Genomic DNA, 20,875 nt, shown 5'->3' with positions numbered 1-20,875 from the left:
AGTCTCCCACCTCGGAAGGCAAACGCGACGGTTTTTAAGCGTATATTTTATAAATGAAGAGAAAATGCTCGAGATTTGCACAAAAGGCCCTATTGTTGTCGTTTGATGGTAAATCGTTCTTTCTTACCCTTTTTCCAGAGGTGGGCGGTGACGGCTAGCTCGCCTCCCTTGTCACCGAGCTCCTGGCTGCGGTTGCTTCTTTCGTTGTTCGCCGCCGCCTTAGACGCATTCCGAAGGTTTGCCCTGTTTTTAACGCCAATCAGCCAGTTGGAGTAGTGCATCATGAGTGCACAGGAATATCAAAAGAGGCCGAGCATCAGATTTTTTTTTAACAACCAATATCGATTGATCTTACTCCACGTCGGCTTCCGTAGCATGCGTAAATCTAGTCCACGCCCACTGGTGTGACAATCTGCGCATGCGCACTGCCCACGGTGTGATATGAGACTGTGGCACAAGCCAGACTTACAATTTACGCAGTTTTTTCTATTCTAAGACTTTTTTTTTAATAATCATGAAAACAAGGTTCACCACAGCGGACATCAGGGCTGCGATCGCCGAGATTAATGCTAAGTACGTGACGTTCGATTAAGTCTCACCAGGGATCTGTTAGCCAACATGCTAAATGTTTACATATGTCCACGCGCTGTTCATTTCAAACTTAATATTATTTTTTCGTGACAGCTACTTGGGAATGAGAGTGAACAACGTGTACGACATAGACAACAAGACGTACCTCATTCGGCTACAAAAGTAAGCAGAAACGCCTTCTAAATGCACTCATGACTCGAGTCGTGTTGCTACTAACTTGACTAATGTACTTTGCCTCTCCGGTGACGTCACCAAAGACCGAAAAGCTATGATGTCAGTGATGACCTATAACTTTTTTTTTCTTTACATGCTACTCAAAACTGTGCCTAATATTTTGATTGCATATTAGTCTGCTACGGCGGTGTTTTCAGACTTTTTTGAGTCAAGACACACGTTTTTTTTTTATTTGCAATAATCTCAAGGCACAACACCAGCCGAAAATGTATACGTTTGAAGCTCTGTTGCCTATATTAAAAATATAATCGCTATAATCAAAGTTTATCAACAGAAATGAAATTTACACAACCTAAGATCTTTTCTCTATGTACTGTGCTGCCGCCTATTGGTGAAATGTGCGTATTACATGACGCTACAACACACTATTCTCACAGCCGACAAAGGCACATTACTTTAAAAATAAATCAATTGAAATGCATAATTTCCAACAGCACACCTAACTATATATCGCGGAACACTTGTGTCGACAAACACTTCAAGACAGTATCAAATTATTGCATTATTTTAAATGTAAAAATATTTCATTGTTTGTGTGTGTGTGTGTGTGTGCACGCTACATGCTACCTTGACATACAAGTGCCTCATCACACAAAGAGTTGAATAAAATAAAAATAAATGTTAATGCCCTCCTATATGGGCAAGGAGAGCTACAGTTGTATCATATATTGTTACGGGCTAATAGAAAGGAACCACTTGATGAAATTTTCGTTTTGAGGCTTTTTTAGGTCTTTACATAAAGAAACAATGTGCAAAAAACTTAATGTCAAAATGTAGTTTATTTTATTCCGTTTTATTTTGTATTTCACGCTTCAAAACAGTGAATTTCTTCGAAAATAGCGTGAAACATGAACCGAGGCTGCTTCACTGTCTTTGACATCGCTTCTTGGATTGAAAAACAAGTAGAAACAAATCATTACTGGACATTTTCTATGTTCAAAAGGAGGAAGTAGAAAAACATCTAGTTCTTCCCCTTGTTCTCTATAAGTTATTAGAAATCATCTTATCCTGTTGATACACGTGGGAGTCTCAAATGTGTGTTTTCTGATGTAACTTTGTTGAAAAAGGCCAGACAGCAAAGCCATTCTCCTTCTTGAATCCGGCATTCGGATCCACGCCACAGATTTCGAATGGCCCAAGAACATGATGCCTTCAGGCTTTGCCATGAAAGTAAGTGCTTTTTAAACGGGGTTATTATTATTGTTGTTATTATTAAGGCTGTCACGATCAAATATATTTAGATTAAATTAATTTCCATAATTTTTCTTTTGACAATTACATAAATATTGATCTAGCAAGACAATAAAACCAAAAAAGGAAAGCCAAGTATCTGTTTAATTGGAAATTTGATATATATATATATATATATATATATATATATATATATATATATATATATATATATGCACTTTATATTTTATGATTTGTTTAAGCTGTGACTTTACAGCTATGGTAATGACACCAATGTTGCTTGTATACAACTGCTGTAAATGGTTAGGGTTAAAGGTAAAAAATTCAAATATTCGGCAAGTATTGTACATTTGGCCGATTATTTGCGGCTGATGTTTAAGGGGCCATAACAGGCCAATTTAATCCCGCCATGTTTTATGATCAGTGTTTTCTTTCAAAGCAATAATTCAAATAAGTCGACGTTATTAGGTATGTGTCTGAATGCCAAACCGTATTTGCAGTGTCGAAAACACCTGAAGACGCGACGGCTGGCGCATGTAAAGCAGCTCGGCATCGACAGAATTGTCGACTTCCAGTTTGGTTCGGAAGAGGCCGCGTACCACCTCATTGTAGAACTCTACGACCGGGTGAGTCAATATTTCCATTCAGGTTTGAGATCGACCCCAGAAAATTTCCATTTTTAACACTTATTATGCACACTGTAGCCAGCAGAGCAGTGTGTGGGACATAGAATCAATTTTAATGGAAGAATTAAACAAAAACATTTATTTAAAGGTGTAATTTATTTTTTTAAAAAGTAGTGACTCTTCAGAGAAAAATAATGAATACTGAATTAACATCAGTGTTAAGGTAAACCCAAAGACTTATAGTCTTTTTAGCAGTAAAAAGTTTTTTTTTTTTCTATAATAATCTTGGTGAGTAAAACGTCTTTTTATGTATAATTAATACCTTTAAAACCAGATTTTTGTACCTGCTATTTATTGAAAATGACATTAACTGTGCTGAAGTCTTGGGCACCAATCATGGCTCACCTGTGAGTCATGTGACATTCACTAATTTATTTGTTCGTCATTATCTGAGCTTTCACCACATGTGAGCTCATTTTCAGTCGACAGCAATTGAAAAAAAATGTTTTTAAATGTGTAATTCGAATGCAAAAAAAACAGTGTTATCAAAACAACCCATTCAATCCGAAAGATGTATTTTTTTTAATACGGTCAAATGTTAAACTAAACTAATCTAGCCCGCCTAAAATGGTAACGATAATGAAAGTTTGCCGTAAATGATACCTTCGTTTCATTATGACTTGTAATGACAGGTATTTCAACACTAGATGGCGCAGCAAGCGCAGTGACTTGATTATGCGTAGCCTGGAGGACAAAGTTTGATATGAACTTTTTACAAATGCAATTTTTAAAGTCAACGTGGCCCCCGATTGTCTCAACATAGACAAAATACAAACATTTTACTGCTAAAAAATGGCTAGATAAGTGTGCTATCCCTTTAAATGGCACAGTTAAGTCATTAGTATCCAACATGTCTTGTAAGGCGTCCATCTAGCATCCGTCATAAATTTGATTTATTGCGCATCCTTCAGGGTAACATCATTCTGGCGGACCACGAGTACACCATCCTCAACCTGCTCCGCTTCCGCAACGCCGAGGCGGAAGACGTGAAGATCGCCGTGAGGGAACGCTACCCCGTGGAGAACGCCCGCCCGCCAGAACCCCTCATCACATTACAACGGTATCTCATCGATCCCGGATACCACTCACTCCTTCTTTCCTTATATTTGCATTTTTTTTAAATCTATTTCCTTGAATATAGACTCACCGAAATCATCAGCAAAGCACCTAACGGAGAGCAAGTCAAAAGAGTGTTGAACCCTCACCTCAGTAAGCGATTATACAAACTCATTTAACTTCCTAAATATGCTAAAATGTACTTTTTAAAATGTCCACAGCGTATGGAGCTACACTTTTAGAACACTGTTTCATAGAAGCCGGACTGCCGGGCTCGGTCAAAATCAACAGTCAAGTAGACGCTTCCCAAGGTACGTTCGCAAGCTTAAATTTATGTCCCATTTTCGGATTTCACGTCACCGTCGCGCGCTTCGCTTCCAGTTGCACCGCAAATCCTGGAAGCCTTGCAAATGGCCGAGACGTACATGGAGAAAACGGAGAATTTTAGCGGCAAAGTAGGACATTTTTAGACGGGGGGGATTCGATTTGTCATGGGTCAACGATGTGAGCTTTGTTCTTTTGAAGGGCTACATCGTTCAAAAAAGCGAGAAGAAAGCAAGTTTAACGCCAGGGAAAGCCAGCGAAGAGCTCCTCACGTAAGTCAGAATGCTAACTTGGATGTTTTCGGAAATGACGCAAGAATTCTTTATTTGCCTCTGAATGCGGTTGTTTTCAAAAAAATACAAAAGAAGATATTGTTCAAGATATACTAGACTTATTTTAATGTTTTTATTAGGCAAACATTTTGTCTAATACTTTTGATTACAAAATCGTTTTTCATGTTGAATCAATACCTTTGAAAATATATTTTTCGCTTGCGCTCAGGGCTCAGCTAACGACCAATCACGGCGCAGCTTGTAAATGTCACATGACTAAACCCAAAACTCATGCAAGTAGTATTTTTAAAGGTATTAATTGTGCTAGAAAAATTAAATAGCTGTCAAATGTTATTTAAAAAAAATCAAAATAAATATAATATCACTTGATAGATGTAGAGACCAATTGGTTAAGACATTAATAATACTACCAATAAAATGTTTTTTTTACTTTATGAGTGAAAATCGTGATTATCAATACAATACTATACTATATTTTTGTATATTTTATAAATATTCTATAATTGTATTTCATAATATAAAACAATAATGAAGCATTTTATTTATTATTTTTTTATATATATTTTGTTATATTTGTTGTTATATTTAAAGCATATACTACATGTAATAACAGCTAAGGTTAGACCAAAATTAAAAAAAATTAAGGCTGTTTCTGGCGGAAACAAATGTTGATTATTTATTAATTAATAATTAAATTATAAACAATTAATCAGTTGATCCATGATGAGAAATATACACACATGTTGAGTAATCCCTCATGCAGTTTTGATTACATGGATTTATTTCCTTTTAAATGTGATCATATAGTATACAGAAAACATGTTTTATTGATTTATTGGCTTGATTTATTTATAATATTGTCATTTCTGATATTTTTTTCCTAAATAGGTATGATGAATTCCACCCATTCCTTTTTGCCCAGCATTTAAAAACTCCTTACTTGGAGTTTGAGTCCTTCAACAAGGTAAATGCAGACATTTTGCATTTTTTTTTTATTTTTTTGTCCACTGTACTCACGATGTTGTCTTGTCAGGCGGTGGACGAGTTCTTCTCCAAGATGGAGAGCCAGAAGATCGACATGAAGGCTCTGCAGCAGGAGAAGCAGGCCCTGAAGAAACTGGAGAACGTCAAGCGGGACCACGAGCAGCGGCTGGAGGCCCTGCATCAAGTTCAGGTGAAGAAGAATTCGACTTTGGGAGCTCTACATTTCATGCTTTTTATACCAGCCGGACTTTCAACTCATTCAACTCATTAATCACAAAGACGTGATTATGCGTCATTTCGGAGTCTGGATATTCATTGTCGTGTGGGCCACTTGACAGGAAGTGGACCGGGTGAAAGGCGAGTTAGTGGAGATGAACCTTGCCGTGGTGGAGCGGGCCCTGCAGGTGATCCGCAGCGCCTTGGCCAATCAGGTGGACTGGACCGAGATCGGCGCCTTGGTCAAGGAGGCGCAGGCCGCCGGCGACCCCGTGGCGTGCGCCATCAAGGACCTCAAGCTGCAGACCAACCACATCACCATGCTTCTAATGTGAGATCCATACATCCACGCTGTACAAAATGTCTCCTCTCACACTTTTGGCTTTCATTTCAGAAATCCTTACATCGCTGATGAGGATCAGGAAGAGGAAGAGGAGGAAGCCTTGAAGGAGGCCACGAAGGAGAAAGGAAAGAAGAACAAAAATAAGGACAAAGGTCACAACAAGACGGTACAGAAGAACAAGCCCATGCTAGTGGATGTGGATCTCAGCCTGTCTGCTTACGCCAACGCAAAAAAGTACGTAGGAGCGAAACCTTTGTTCAACCACGCCCCCCAAATTTTGACTGACCAATCACAGTGTAGCACAGAACAGAAGATTCTTTAGATTTCCCCCTTTGACTTTTTTTTTCATGTCCGTCATTTGTTGGTCTCTCTGTCTGCACTCATTCTAATTATATTTTCTTTTTTTATTTAAACTTAAAGTTAACATCATGTCTGTGGTTCTACAGTTACACTGCAATTTCAACACAACACAGTAATATAAGTGTAACACGAAAACAAATCCAGATCAGGGGTTTAACACTAGGTTTTAATACCTACACAATCTAGTTTAATACAGTGGACGAGGGTGCAATTAACAATCATCTCCACTGGATGGCGCTGTCATGCTTGCAAGTGGCAGCTGTCCTCATTAATACCTGCCTGTCCTACAACTATAGAAGACGGTTTCATTAACATTCTTTTAAATTTCATCTGTCACATACACTACTTTATTTGACGTCTTTAGCCGTCAATGGCAGCGATTGAGTTAATTCGAGACAAAATAATAGTTATTAAAACTCTACATGTTTGCTCTAAGGTACTATGACTGTAAGCGCAGCGCTGAAAAGAAGGAGCAGAAAACCATTCAAGCTGCAGATAAGGTAAGAATGGCCTTCTAATTTTCTTGGTGTGGCAACGATTGAAAATTCTCATCTGACTTCATTGAAGGCCATGAAATCAGCAGAAAAGAAAACCCAGCAAACTTTGAAGGAGGTCCAGATGGTCACCACCATTCAGAAAGCCAGGAAGGTCTACTGGTGGGTTGCAACTTCAGCACCTGTTTTACTTTTCTTTTTTTTTTGGTCCTCTCAGTGGTAGGTTCTCTCCTTTTGCAGGTTTGAGAAGTTCCTTTGGTTCATCACGTCGGAGAACTACCTCGTCATCGCCGGGCGAGATCAGCAGCAAAACGAGATGATCGTCAAGCGCTATCTGCGGGCCGGTAATTCTTCTTCCATTCAGATTTTTTTTATTTTTTTAACCATCATCACCATCTCTTGCTTGTCTCCAGGCGACATCTACGTCCACGCTGACCTTCATGGCGCCACCAGCTGTGTCATCAAAAACCCTTCAGGTCAGTGCTCTCACATTGCTTTCGCTTACGACTGACAACTTCATTTGATGTCCCGCGTGGTTTTCTTCGTCCCAGGGAACCCCATCCCCCCTCGCACGCTGACCGAAGCGGGAACCATGTCGGTGTGCTACAGCGGCGCCTGGGATGCCAAGATAGTCACCAGCGCATGGTGGGTCCACCATCATCAGGTCAGTCAATCACAACACAAGCTCCAATTTTAAACAAAATAAAAACAAATTCAGCAATTAACTGCTATTGATGACTATAGACCTCCAAAATCAACTTTTGACGTCTATAGCCGTCAATGGCAGTGAATGAGTCAAATATTCTTCCATGAAATGGCAGTATTAATGATTTACTCCAAGTAACACATTTTTATTTTTTGATATGCGCCATCAATGTCTGCCCTGTAAAAATTGATCTTTGACGTCTATATCCGTCTTTGGCAGTGAATGAGTTCACAAGGCCGGTAGTAAATGAGTAAAAATCTTTTTGAAGTAAAAACTAAGCCAATATTTCTTCCACCAGTTAAACAAATGCATCAAATACAGCACTCAAATAGATTTTTAGACCATTCCTTACATTTCCATCATAATAGGTGCAAGAAGCTTAAAATGTCATCTTCAAAAATCCTAAACTTGACACAGTGAACTTCATTATTATTTATGAGCACAACTCTTGATGTTTAGGTTTCCAAGACTGCGCCTACCGGAGAATACTTGACCACTGGCAGCTTCATGATCAGAGGTAGGACTTTCAGAATGCTTGTTTTACTTTTATTTATTTATTTATTTATTTATTTATTTATTTATGTTTGTATTTATTTTTCTCTCCCCAGGAAAGAAAAATTATCTGCCACCTTCCTACTTGATTATGGGCTTTGGCTTCCTTTTTAAGGTAAACAATGGATTCCAATATTGAAGTTAGCATGTTAGCATGCAGGTAAACGCATGGAGATGACATTGAACATTTTCAATATTGGGCCGTTTCCAAAATTGTTTTCACTGTGTAACTGCACTTTATAATGCAGCTGTTGGCAATTGGTGATACTTAAGGGTGTATGTGAGATTTTAACGGGGTTTCTGCAGGTATGGGCAAATATTCAGTTGTCTTTTCAAAATAAGAGCAAATTAATTGGAACATGAAGCAACCCTTTTGGCCATTTGCGTTGTACACCAGTACACTACTATTCGATTCTGTTCTAGTGATTCCTTTGCAAAATGCTTTGCAATGATAAGGAGGTACAAAAAAAATACAGGTGGGGACATCATTTTTCAGTTTTGTTATGCAGCAAATTTTTATAGATTTTTTTTTTTTTCCTGCTATCACTTTGTCCCCTCTCAGGTAGACGAGGAGAGCGTCTCCCGGCACAGAGGCGAGCGCAAGGTAAAGACAATAGAAGAAGACGTGGAGGAAATGGCGTCCAGAACGGCCGAGTTGTTGGAGGAAGGGGAGGAGCTTATTGGTAAGCGCCGAGCTTTCTTTCGGCGATTCAGCATTCATAAGCTGCCGCCGTGCCGGCGTAGGCGACGATAGCGGCGCTGAGGACGGCGCAGATGAAAAAGAGGAGCTTGAGGTCGGGGACGGCGATGGAAAAGACAAAGCGGGGACGGCGGGAGGGACGGCGGGAGGGACGGCGGGAGGAACGGCGTCGGAACGGAGCGACTCGGAGAACGAAGGACAACAGGACGGAGAGGAGAGCAAAGAGGAACCCGGCGAGGAACTGAGCTACCCTGATACCACCATCACCCTTACCCACCTACAGCCCAACAGGTAAGGCACCAACACCAGAAAGTCATTTTACTTTCACTGCCATTGACGACTATAGACGACAAAGATTTGTTTGAAACTGTTGACGGCATTTTTTTTTTTACTTTTATTGTCCAAAGAGAGCGGAAATTAATTGATTGGTCTTGGCATTGATCTAAACAGTCTTTTAATGTCATCAAGAGGTATTTTTTCCCATTCTTCACATAGTACTTTTCACGAAAATTGATCTTTGACGTCTATTGCCGTCAATGGCAGTGAATGAGTTGTAAAATGGTAGATTAGCTCAAGTAATGCGTTTTTATTTTTGGGTACATACCAAAGACTTACAGTGACAGGTTCAATATTTTCCTCATTCACTGCCAGCCTAGTTAAAACTCATTCAATGCCAGGGACATATTTTCACGTTTTTTTTTTTGTTTTTTTTTTTACAAGTCCAAACATTCAATCCCAAATACTTAAGTATCGATTTAATATTTAAGTATCTGTGCTTAATGTTCTTAAGTATCAATTTAATTCATAAATATGTGGGATTTTATGTCTGAACTCTTAAAAAAACGTGAAAATAAACCGTGAAAACGTGAAAATTAAATCATTGATCTTTGACGTCTTTAGCCGTCAATGGCACTGAATGAGTTAATCAGTTTTACTGACATCCGATTGTTTTGTCGACATTCCCTTTAGCGCAGCTCCATCTAGTGGATGCATCACCCCACCCACAACAATAGCTTCTATTCTATGCGCCTTATATTGCGGTGCGCCCTATATATGAAAACAGTTTAAAAATAGGCCATCCGTTGAATTGACAAATTTTCGCACTTCAACAGCTGAGACTTAAAAAATTATACATTCTGCAGGATCAAAAATGTACTTTCACTCATTCAATGCCAAGAACGTATTTTTACGTCTTAACAATCCAGACCTCCAACCCCAAGGACGTAATTATACGTTTTACTTGATATTTTTCATACGCTACGGCAAAGGTAGGCCTGAAAATGGTTTGCAATTAATGAGTTCATTATCTTCAGGATAAATAAATAATAGTAGCGTCCCACCCTTCCAGGAACTCTCAGAACGCCACATTCAAGAAAGAAGAAGGAGCATCTCAGGTTGACATTTTTGGACTTATTGGCCCAAAAATCTCATCCTTCAGACGCATGACATGAAATGTCCTTCCAGGTTGACGTCGACACGCAAGGGAGGAAGCACATGACGGCCAAGCAAAGAAGGCCGGTTTTTTGTTTTGTTTTGTTTTTTTTCTCTAGGAATTCGCTCTAATTTACACAAGTCGGGGTAGTTAAGCGATGTTGTCTGGATAGAGATGAGAAGAAGAAGAAGCTGAAGCAGGACGAGGAAGAAGCAGAAAAGAAGACGCCCGTCGAACAGGAAGTGGAGCGGGCGTCCAAAAGTGGCGGCGGGGCGTCCCAGCTGCCGCTCAAGAGGGGACAGAAGGTGACAAAATAAACTGCTGCTTTCATTTGGTTTTAAGTTCATTTCTGATGTTTTTATTTCGGTACCACTTTATGTCTTTATGTCACTTTATGCCTTATTACATGTTTTTTTTTTATATACATGGTAATTTTTTATTAGAAAAAAATTACGTTACTTTACAGGGTCTTTTTTCAGGGAGATAGGGGGTAAAAAAAAACATCTTACTATACATGGATTATTTTATTTTATTTTTTTAAGAAAACAGCTACTAAGACGTTTTCTTTTTCGATCATTTATTTTGAATTTTTAATGAATTCATAAAACAATACATATACCAGTGAAGTTAACTTTAAAATGACCTTTTTTTGAGGGGGACTGGTAAAAAAAAATTGTCCTACAATACTTGTTTTTTTTTAAGCTTTTACATGTTTTTGCTTTGTTTTGTTTTGTTTTGTTTTTTTGTGAAAAATGTCTTATACCATTTTATAAATTTAAAAAAAACAACTTATTTTACATTATTGCTTTTTTGGGGATGGGGTCAAAAACCACTTTACCATACATGCTCTTTTTAAATAATTTTTTAAATAATTTTTCGTTATTTTTTTTAGACACTTTATTTTGAATTTCCTGTTATTTTATCAAACAATGCATACACCAAAGATGTCAAATTTAAAATGACATTTTTTTTGTGAAGGGCTGATCACAAACTGCCACTTTATTAGTCATTTTTAATAATAATATAGAACAATATTATTCCGTTTATTAATATTAACTGATACCAACATACCGGACAAAGACTGCTCAAATTCAAAATTAATTTCGACCTTTGTACTAAAAAAATAATGCACAGAGGAAAAAAAAAACTGCTTCATACCTATAGTAAAAATATCTCAGACAGATTATCCAATTCAAAATTTTAGGTGGTGCATTTCTTGGCTCTTTTGCTTTGTTGACAACAGACCAAGCTGAAGAAGATCAAGGAGAAGTACAAGGACCAGGACGAAGAGGACCGTGAGCTCATGATGCAGCTGCTTGGGGTCCGCGCACACACACACACACACACACACACACGCACGCACGCCACAAACACAGTCCCCTAAGCTCCTCCCCCTCTTCGCAGTCGGCCGGCGCCAGCAAGGAGGAGAAAGACAAGGGCAAGAAAGGCAAGAAGGCCAAAGGCAAAGAGGAGGCGGCCAAGAAAGCCCCGCCCCAAAAGCCGCCTCCCAAAGCGCGGCAGGTGATGAAGAAACCGGAGCAGAACGCCGTTGAGGGCGAGGAAGCCGCTCTTCTGGAGCAAGACGACAAGGTACCGGCTCCCGCGTCGTTTTCTTCACTGATTGCGAAACGAAGCTTCATGAAGCACTTGTGATTTTTTTTTTAACACCGATACTTGGTATCAATACTCTCCCATCCCTAATGATGAGAAATAAAACCTGATTTTTTTTTTTTCAGGAAGACGACGTGGATCCAGACAACCCCGGAGCAGAGGTGACTGCAAAATATGTCAAACTTTTCACACCCAAATAAATCAAATCCCAACTGAAAGTTTTGGGCGCACTGCAGGAAGCGGAGAACCTTCTGACCTCGCTGACGGGCCAACCTCACACTGACGACGTGCTGATGTTTGCCGTACCCGTGTGCGCCCCCTACAGCGCACTCTCCAACTTCAAGTGCGTACACTTGGAAGGCGGGGCAATCCAAAGTGTAGCTCGCCATTTTGTTTTTCTTGTGGCATTAGTAGTTAGTTAGTATTTTTTTTTTTTTAATTTTTATATATATTCTTTAAACTTCGGTTTTATCAAACATACTAAAATAAAGCAATTAAAATACATTATACATCACTTATATATACATATGTGTATATATATACATATATATATGATGCATAATGTATTTTAATTGCTTTATTTTAGTATGTTTGATAAAGCCGAAGTTTAAAGTGGCCCGCAAAGGGTTAAAAGTAAAGGTTTGCACACCCTTGATCCAAGATGATATTTTCTGGTTTTATTCTCACAGGCACAAAGTTAAACTTACTCCAGGCTCTCAAAAGAAAGGCAAAGGTAACAAATGTTTTTTTTTTTTTTTTGTATGTGATGCACTATGCTGCTCTATAAGCAATTGAAGTCAAATGAGATTGTTTTGGTTTGTTCTAGCCGCCCGCACCGCACTTATGAGCTTCATGAAAGCCAAGGATGCTTCCGTGAGAGAAAAAGATTTGCTACGTAGCGTCAAGGTACGAAATTCATCGCCCACCCCAAGACAAATATGCGATTAATTACTTTCATACTTAATTGTTTTTTTTTTTTTTTTTTTATGCTGGTGCTCCAGGATGCTGACCTGTCCAGAAACATGCCGGGCAAAGTCAAAGTGTCTGCTCCTAATCTGCTGGCGGCCAAAAGGAAATGAGACTCCAATACAAAACTGAAATATCATCTTCTTTTACATCAAGATTGGACTTTTTTTTCCATGAGCAAAATCTTATTTTTGAACTGAAGGGAAAAAAAAATGCGTTCAACACAAATGGACGCCTGTTTTACTGGCCTTTATTTTCACTGGCCACGACATTATGACAATTTTATATTAAAAAAAAAAAAGTGCAGAGTTGGGCTTGTCTAGTGTTATGACTGTACAGCTAATTACATTTCATGATGGAACGTGAAGTCATTCTTGGCAAAGTTGATTTGAAATAAATACACGAAGATCTCGCTTGATTCCACTGTTGGTACAGCCATTTTTTTTTTTTTATTCAATCCACATTTTTTTCAAAACATTACACAAAAAAATGACATCTAGTATAATTTAATCAACAATACAAAGAAACAAATCTCTTCAAAGTCCTTGAAGTTTGCTGTAGGGACATAAGAGCACAAATGAAGAAATATACAAAATAAAAGAAATGTACAGAAAAGTTGTTACCTGTCCTCAATGGTCCTGCTGGACGGATAGTACACCTTGAATGTAAAACCGCTTCTCGGAAACGAGCCCTGGTGACATCGTTAACACAATTTTTCAAAGTTTATGTTGTCTACAAGATTTCAGTTTGGCTTAAGTCAACAATTTAGCCTGGGTTGTTAGCGGAAATTACAAAGTCTTTGTATACACAAAATACTTTTTTTTGTGTGACGAGTGGGACAAAGGGGGAGGGGCTTACATACCGGGTTGACGCAAATGCAGTCGGAGTGCGTGACGCTGAAGGGGTCGTACTTGTCGGCGAACACCACCAGGTCGGGGACGGGGTACGCGCGCAGGGCGTAGTCGTACGCCCAAAAAACGGGCGTGACGTAGAGAGGCAGCGGGGCCAGGTGAGCCTGGGACAGGATGGTCCGGACAAACTGACGACAACGATGGCGGCGTCAACAAGGGACAATGTGGCAAGTCGCATTTTTATTATTATTAATTATATTTATATATTATAATTTTTTTTTTTTTTTTTGGGGGGGGGGGGGTCTCACATGGTTGGGGATGTCCAGATTGCTGTTGGGCAAGCTCACGCAGTTTCTGCACATTTTGTTGACCAGGTCCTCTCGAATGATCACAATTTCCTGGCTGCAGTACTGGATTCTGAAAGACACCGTGCGTTATTAAATAACTCATTCAATGCCAGGGACGTATTTTCACGTTTCAAGATTCTGGACGTTAAATCCGAGATTCTTAAGTATGAATTCGATACTTAAGTACATCAAGGACATTCATTTCCAGATACTTTAGGATCTGGGATCGAATGCCTAGACTCTTGAAAAAACGTAAAAATACGTCTTTGGCATTGAATGAGTTAAGTGTAATTTTAACGATATGAGGCACATTGCATACGAAAAGCGGGACATGAATAAAGTTGAGGTCACATTTACCTGCAAGGGTTGGTGGTGAACGCCGAGAGGGGAACGCGCTGTCTGAACTCCTCCGTCATGTGATTAGCAAACGGCGGTCTGTGCGACAGACATCATTCAAATGTTTTTCACGGTTAAGTCAAGACAAATATTTTGCTGAGCGAGCTTCATAAATTGCTACCTTAGAGGATGGATTTTTTTCTGTATTCTTAAAGGAGCAGTACACATTTTTTTGCCATTTTCACAAATAAAACATAATTTTGTCTATACTTTTTTATTATTTTTCAAGTATGCCTTTGAAAAGATTTTCCTATTCACTGTCAACTAAAGATGACATCACGTCAAGGTTCAGCCATTGACCAATCACAGCTCATCTTGTGACCATCACATGACCAAGAGGGGAGCCGTGATTGGTTAGCTGAGCATGGAGCGGAGGTGATGTCTTTTTTTCTCAACATTAGTGGTAAAATGTGTTTTCAAAAGCTATTAAATAGACACGGTGAAAAAAATCAAATTAATTATGGACATTATATTCACGTTTTACTGCTGAAAATGTCAAAATAGGCATTTAAGATGAGTATTACCGCGGCAGGATGTTGCCTGGGCCTGGATCTTCAGGGCCGGGAACAAACACAAAATGGCTGCTGCAGGTTAAAGACGCGGACAACGGCAGTGAGACAGAGTCAAAAAAAACAAAAAAAAAACGTTTCTAAACAAGAAGACATTCTTACTTGTTCAGTATATTAGGATGCGCACATATGCTGTCAGCTAACGCCTTCAGCGACTCTAAAAAGAGAATAACGGCGCGGTGAAATTCGGTCACATGACAGGAAGTCAAGCCTTTGCCAGGCTTACCTTTGAGTGATCTGATGTGACTTTTTCCATAGGGGACGGACGAAAAATTTCCGCAAAAGACGAAACAAGTGGGAGGCATCGCGGAGTAGCCTGGGGGTTCAATTTCATCAATATAGAGGTTAAAAATAAATAAATAAATAAATAAATAAATAAATATATATATATGAATACCGTCAAACATGAGGTTGAGCTTCTCCATCACGTCCACGCTGTCCAGCCACACGTCGGAAAGCAGAACAAACATGGCGTCCTCGTTCTCCTCCAGCTGCTTGAGCTTGGCCGACGCCTTCACCGAGGTCGCGAAAGGCCCGCCGAAAAAGTTCACGTTGCCGAAATAGGCCCTGGAGGCGGGAAACGTGGATGAAGAAGCGAAAACAGCTTGCGCACCATTGAAGCCCGTTAAGATGATGATGATTATTCCCCGGTAGAATTTCAAATGTTTGGCTAAAAATTAGCCGCTGGAAATGTCTGGTGATAATTAATTAGCTACTTTGTTAAGATTCTTAGCTAAAGTATTTGATCAGGCACCTAATTACATAAAATATTTACATTAGTGATTAAAGTACTCAATCGCTTTTGTACTTAACTACCCAAATTAATCGATTACATTCGTACTTAACTACCTAAGACTGTAGTAGCTAATTATCTGATGTCATGGATTACTTCTAGACTTAATGACCCTAAAGTAATCAATTAAGTACCAAATTACCTACAAAATATTACATTAGCCATTAATTAACTACTTAACTACCCAGATTGATTGAATTATTTAACTACCTAAAGAATCGATCACTTCAGTACTTAATTACCTAAAGTACACAATTACATTAGAATTTAGCTAACCAAAATACTCGCTAACTTTAATACTTAACACACCGAAGTCATTGATCACTTTAGTACTTAATTAGATAAAGTAAAAAATTTGCTTTGTATTTAACTAACCAAATTAATCAATTACTTTCGTACTTAACGACCTAAGACTGTAGTACCTAATTATCTGATGTAATGGATTACTTCTAGACTTAATGACCTAAAGTAATCAATTAAGTACCAAATTACCTAAAAAATATTACATTAGCCATTAATTAACTACTTAACTACCCAAATTGATTCAATTATTTAACTACCTAAAGAATCGATCACTTCAGGACTTAATTACCTAAAGTACACAATTACATTAGAATTTAGCTAACCAAAATACTCGCTAACTTTAATACTTAACACACCAAAGTCATTGATCACTTTAGTACTTAATTAGATAAAGTAAAAAATTAGCTTTGTATTTAACTAACCAAATTAATCAATTACTTTCGTACTTAACGACCTAAGACTGTAGTACCTAATTATCTGATGTAATGGATTACTTCTAGACTTAATGACCTAAAGTAATCAATTAAGTACCAAATTACCTAAAAAATATTACATTAGCCATTAATTAACTACTTAACTACCCAAATTGATTCAATTATTTAACTACCTAAAGAATCGATCACTTCAGGACTTAATTACCTAAAGTACACAATTACATTAGAATTTAGCTAACCAAAATACTCGCTAACTTTAATACTTAACACACCAAAGTCATTGATCACTTTAGTACTTAATTAGATAAAGTAAAAAATTAGCTTTGTATTTAACTAACCAAATTAATCAATTACTTTCGTACTTAACTACCTAAGACTGTAGTACCTAATTATCTGATGTAATGGATTACTTCTAGACTTAATGACCTAAAGTAATCAATTAAGTACCAAATTACCTACAAAATATTACATTAGCCATTAATTAACTACTTAACTACCCAAATTGATTGAATTATTTAACTACCTAAAGAATCGATCACTTCAGTACTTAATTACCTAAAGTATGCAATTACATTAGTATTTAGCTAACCAAAATAATCGCTAACTTTAATACTTAACACACCGAAGTCATTGATCACTTTAGTACTTAACTAGATAAATTAAAAAATTACCTTTGTATTTAATTAACCAAAATAATCAATTACTTTACTACTCAATTACCTAAAGTAGTACTAAGTGGTAAATAATTCCCTCATTTAGTACTAGCAATCTTGAGACCCTTTTTAAGCCAAACACTTGTTAAAAATATACATAAATAAGAACCTGAATGCCTGAACACTAAAAAAAAAAAAAAAAAAAAAAAAAAAACGTCAAAAATTCTTTGGGATAGAATGAGTTAAGTCATAAAAACAAAGAAAAAAAAAACAAAAAGCGATACCGGGTGGCCGATGAAGGCTCAATCGGCGGAGTTCCAAAACCATTGACGTGGAACACGGAGTCTTCGTACCAACCTGAAAGACACAAACGCGAAAGGACGTCAACGGAAAAGTGCCATTGACATAAATTGCTGTGAAAAGTGTTTTTTATTTATTTATTTATTTAATGGGGGGGAGGGCACTAATACGGTCAGTGAAAGTGCCTGAAATTGTCTGCTAGTTATTTTAAATGGGTTATTTTTTTTGTTGCTCGTTTTTGTGCAGTTTTTCTAGGTTAACCATTTGAGCGCATTTTATTTAAAATTGTCGTAATTTCAGTTTAGGCATTGCATACAATGTAGCTATCAAAAGAAAAAAAAAAAAAAAGATCTCACCCTCAGCCAGCACAAAACTGCATTCAGTGTAAAGTCCATTATGAAACTGGTGCAAGCGGAATCAAGGAAAATATCGACAATATTTTTGGGTGGATTAAAAATAAATGAAAGGATATTGCCTTGGACATATTGAGCTGTACTGTTCCAGTTGGATCCTCCAGGTAGAATTTCCCCTTTCAAAGAGAGAGAGAAAAAAAAGTTAGCCACAGACGCACAAATATACACATGATTGTGATCGGACTGATGCGCCAGCAGCCTCACCTCTTTTAGTTGCGTGATCATGCCGAGTACGATCACGCCCCCCAGTTTGGCCGTGCTGCCCAGTAAAGATTCAACGGTCTTCAGCTGGACAAAGCAAGGGGAGGGAAAAAAAATGACTTTCAAAAACCATGAAAGTAGTAACATTCAGCGCCAAGGTCGAGTTCTGGTGCTTGATCCATTTTTTCCATTGATGCACCGGCCCTTTAAATTGTGAACATTTGTAAGTGCTAACAAGGCTGGAAAGGTGTACATTTTGGACTTTGCATCTGTTATAAACACATGGAAGCTCCCACGATGGCTTCAACTAAATATTGAATGAGAGTGTTTTCAAAAGTGACAGATTTCGTCAGAATTCATCAATATTCCCTTTGGAACAATCGTCATGGTTCCGGCCGCTTTAAAAGGACCAGGAGGAAGAGTAGTCGTGTCACCGCTTCAACAACATAGGCCGACTTCAAAATAAATAAACAGAAGAGCAAATGATGTCAACGCAACAGCAATTGCAAGCTTTTATTTTGAAGTTTTGCTTTGGCGCGCCGGCTACATTCCGATTAGCGTGACACATTCAGGTCTCCGATAGCTTCTGATATAAGGACGCACGGCACATTCAAATACCGTCAGACATTTCAAACTAATACTGCACTAAAGGTCATCGATGCGTTAAACATTCGTAAGTGTCATAAGAATTATAGTAATAACAAAAGAACATTTTTTTTTTTTTAGAAATAATAATGTTACTATTTATTCATAAAAAATGATAATTAATGAGATAATAATAAAAATAACATTAATAACTAATGTCCTATTATATATATATATATATATATATATATATATTTTTTTTTTTTTTTTTTTTTTTTTTGATAATGTGGTAAAATGCAAGAAGAGTGTGGAGATGCGCAATTTTAGAATATTTTAGAAGCTCCAAAAATCACAAATCCTCTTGAGCTCTTGGCCAATTTGTGTACACAGTAGTGGATTTTTGTTCCAAAACCTAGTCCTAGTGTGCTCACTAGAGGACATCCTGGCCTTTTCAATGGTGTCTCATGTGTTTGGGTGGGATGCGATTATTTTTGCTGTCTCACTGAGACAAAATGGACACAACAATGTGTCACAATTTAAAAAAAAATGACAACAATAAGACGGGAATTACCTGAAATTTATTTTGATTGGGCACGACAGCGGCCCCCATGACCGGCGGGGTGAACAGCTCGTGTCGCTGAGTGCGCTGTAAACAAATCCAGAAAAAAAGCCAGGTGAAAATAGCACCAAGAAGAACGGCGGGGATAGAAAAGCAGACCTGCAGTAAGATCGTGTAGCGCTCCCGAAAAAGTTCAGCCTTGTCTCTGGCGATTCCACACAGGCTTGGAGATGGATGGTTGGTCATATTGATGCTGAGAACAACACAGCCTTGAACCATTAATAAAATAACGTGATCATTTAAGCATAAGTCTTAAATCCATCATTGGAGTCACCGATGGAGCTTTAGCCATTTAAAAAACAGGGACAACTTACGGGACAAACTTTTTACCCTCCGTATTGTAAATATATCTGGGCACGTCGAAGGCTCCGATGATGTTTAAATTGTTACTCCTAGAAGCCAATCAAACAGGTCAAATAGTTATAATTTTACCTTCAGAGGGGAGATCTGTTTTGGTGTTTAGTTTGAGTTTCTCACCTAGCTTCATCGGAGGATTGATAGCATTCCTTCAAGGCATTTTCCACCGCCGACTGCTCGATCATGCAAGAGGACACTGTCGGAGGATCGCCGTCATTTCTGGGTGGACGTAAAAACTAACAGCAGCGTGCAACTTGAAGAAGAAATAAAGACTCACATGGTTGCTTCTCAACAGCATCCAGTACTCTTTCGATGATGTCATCCAGCTCAGTGGGACTGACAGACTCCAGCACCTCCACCAGGTACTTGCTGGCTTCACTTTATACATTAAAAAAACAAGCCAGGAAATGTATCAATATTCATCTTAGACTAAATGTGCAATATATTTATTCATTACTATTATTATGACCAACAAAATATACCCCCTTCCTTTTGTTTTGGTCCGACTCATAAATGACAAATAACAAAGTCGATCCTGTCGTTATATCTTATTTTTACGTTGTTTGTTTTCTTTATTTCTCTACGTTCTGTTTGATTAACTTAGTGAAAGGGATAGTCGACACAATGACAGTCAAAATTGAGGATTCTGTTGTGAGGAAATGTCAGATTCGATACTTGGCTTTTGCAGGATTAAAGTGGAATGAAGCTGGAAATAAAACAACAACAAAATAAATTCGCGCACTTAAATGACACTTATTTCAGTCAAGTTACCAATTTAGATAAGCGAAATTAAGTTTGAAAAATCCTTGAACGTCCTCCCGATGTGTTATTTTATTAAATAAAAGTTACAAAAGCAACTAAAAGCGTAGCAACGGTTAAACGAAAAAAAATACACAAAAAAACTAGAGATGAAATATACTTACGGTCGGAGAAATAGTCCCCGCATTTTGAAGTCTGTACAAACCCTGGTCTTGATTTTTCGGGCTGCATCCATGTTTGTTGACTTCGTAGTTGAGCTTGAAAGCGACTCACGCTTTGGCGCCAAATGCTTTACTTCCGCATGTTGGCATCGTCACTTCCGCAAATGGCACGCCAACGGCAAAAAGAGGACTGTTTTTATTTTTTATAAGTAGATTTTTTTTCCAAAATGTAAAAAAAAGAAAAAAAAGAAAAAGAGAGTAGTTAGTTTTTTTTTGCCCGTGAATTAATAGTTTGCTACTCTGAACTAGTCGTGGGCATGATAATTCCGCATAATATGTCGTCACTTCCGTTTACTGCAAACTCAATGATTATTATTTTTTATAAGAGTAGATGA

The 20,875-nt window shown here is 38.1% G+C and overlaps 3 protein-coding genes across 6 annotated transcripts in view; 1 reads left to right on the top strand and 2 right to left on the bottom strand.

Moving 5' to 3' along the window:
• The window catches only part of mok (MOK protein kinase), a 7,795-nt gene extending 6,968 nt beyond the window's left edge, over window positions 1-827 (bottom strand). Inside the window, exons 1-2 of one of the 4 annotated variants that reach the window (XM_088433033.1) lie at window positions 737-827; window positions 128-243 (exon numbers count right to left, since the gene is read on the bottom strand). In XM_088433033.1, the coding sequence (XP_088289159.1) occupies window positions 128-243; window positions 737-741 (121 nt within the window). In that variant the 5' untranslated portion in view covers window positions 742-827. Of the gene's footprint in view, window positions 67-127; window positions 436-736 lie in introns of those variants that run through there. The other 3 variants (XM_088433031.1, XM_088433032.1, XM_088433034.1) reach the window with 3 other exon arrangements.
• On the top strand, window positions 426-13,354 carry nemf (nuclear export mediator factor). The gene is made up of 32 exons (XM_088433029.1): window positions 426-573; window positions 685-753; window positions 1,893-1,995; window positions 2,517-2,642; window positions 3,614-3,762; window positions 3,844-3,911; window positions 3,980-4,069; window positions 4,140-4,213; window positions 4,284-4,354; window positions 5,264-5,339; window positions 5,409-5,549; window positions 5,698-5,906; window positions 5,970-6,152; window positions 6,715-6,778; window positions 6,846-6,934; window positions 7,013-7,116; window positions 7,186-7,248; window positions 7,324-7,436; window positions 7,938-7,995; window positions 8,087-8,145; window positions 8,593-8,713; window positions 8,775-9,021; window positions 10,079-10,124; window positions 10,195-10,244; window positions 10,335-10,467; window positions 11,406-11,483; window positions 11,567-11,752; window positions 11,899-11,934; window positions 12,010-12,116; window positions 12,463-12,506; window positions 12,600-12,679; window positions 12,775-13,354. The coding sequence occupies exons 1-32, from the start codon at window positions 515-517 to the stop codon at window positions 12,850-12,852; spliced, it is 3,174 nt and encodes a 1,057-aa protein (XP_088289155.1). The 5' UTR covers window positions 426-514; the 3' UTR covers window positions 12,853-13,354.
• Window positions 13,153-20,597, bottom strand: pole2 (polymerase (DNA directed), epsilon 2). Its single transcript, XM_088433030.1, has 19 exons — window positions 20,484-20,597; window positions 19,838-19,938; window positions 19,681-19,756; window positions 19,518-19,595; window positions 19,303-19,396; window positions 19,156-19,230; window positions 18,003-18,086; window positions 17,858-17,914; window positions 17,742-17,790; window positions 17,370-17,442; window positions 15,300-15,469; window positions 15,129-15,218; window positions 15,005-15,059; window positions 14,858-14,917; window positions 14,295-14,372; window positions 13,899-14,007; window positions 13,602-13,778; window positions 13,363-13,430; window positions 13,153-13,294 (listed from the first exon to the last, which is right to left on the bottom strand). Exons 1-19 carry the CDS (start codon window positions 20,552-20,554, stop codon window positions 13,276-13,278), a joined length of 1,584 nt encoding a protein of 527 aa, XP_088289156.1. The 5' UTR covers window positions 20,555-20,597; the 3' UTR covers window positions 13,153-13,275.
• Between the last annotated feature and the right edge of the window lie 278 nt (window positions 20,598-20,875).

The sequence above is a fragment of the Hippichthys cyanospilos genome, chromosome 14, assembly GCF_059441005.1.
Source record: "Hippichthys cyanospilos isolate Australia breed blue-spotted pipefish chromosome 14, RoL_Hcya_1.0, whole genome shotgun sequence".
Lineage (NCBI taxonomy): Eukaryota > Metazoa > Chordata > Actinopteri > Syngnathiformes > Syngnathidae > Hippichthys > Hippichthys cyanospilos.
This window is presented reverse-complemented; position numbering and strand designations above follow the sequence as displayed.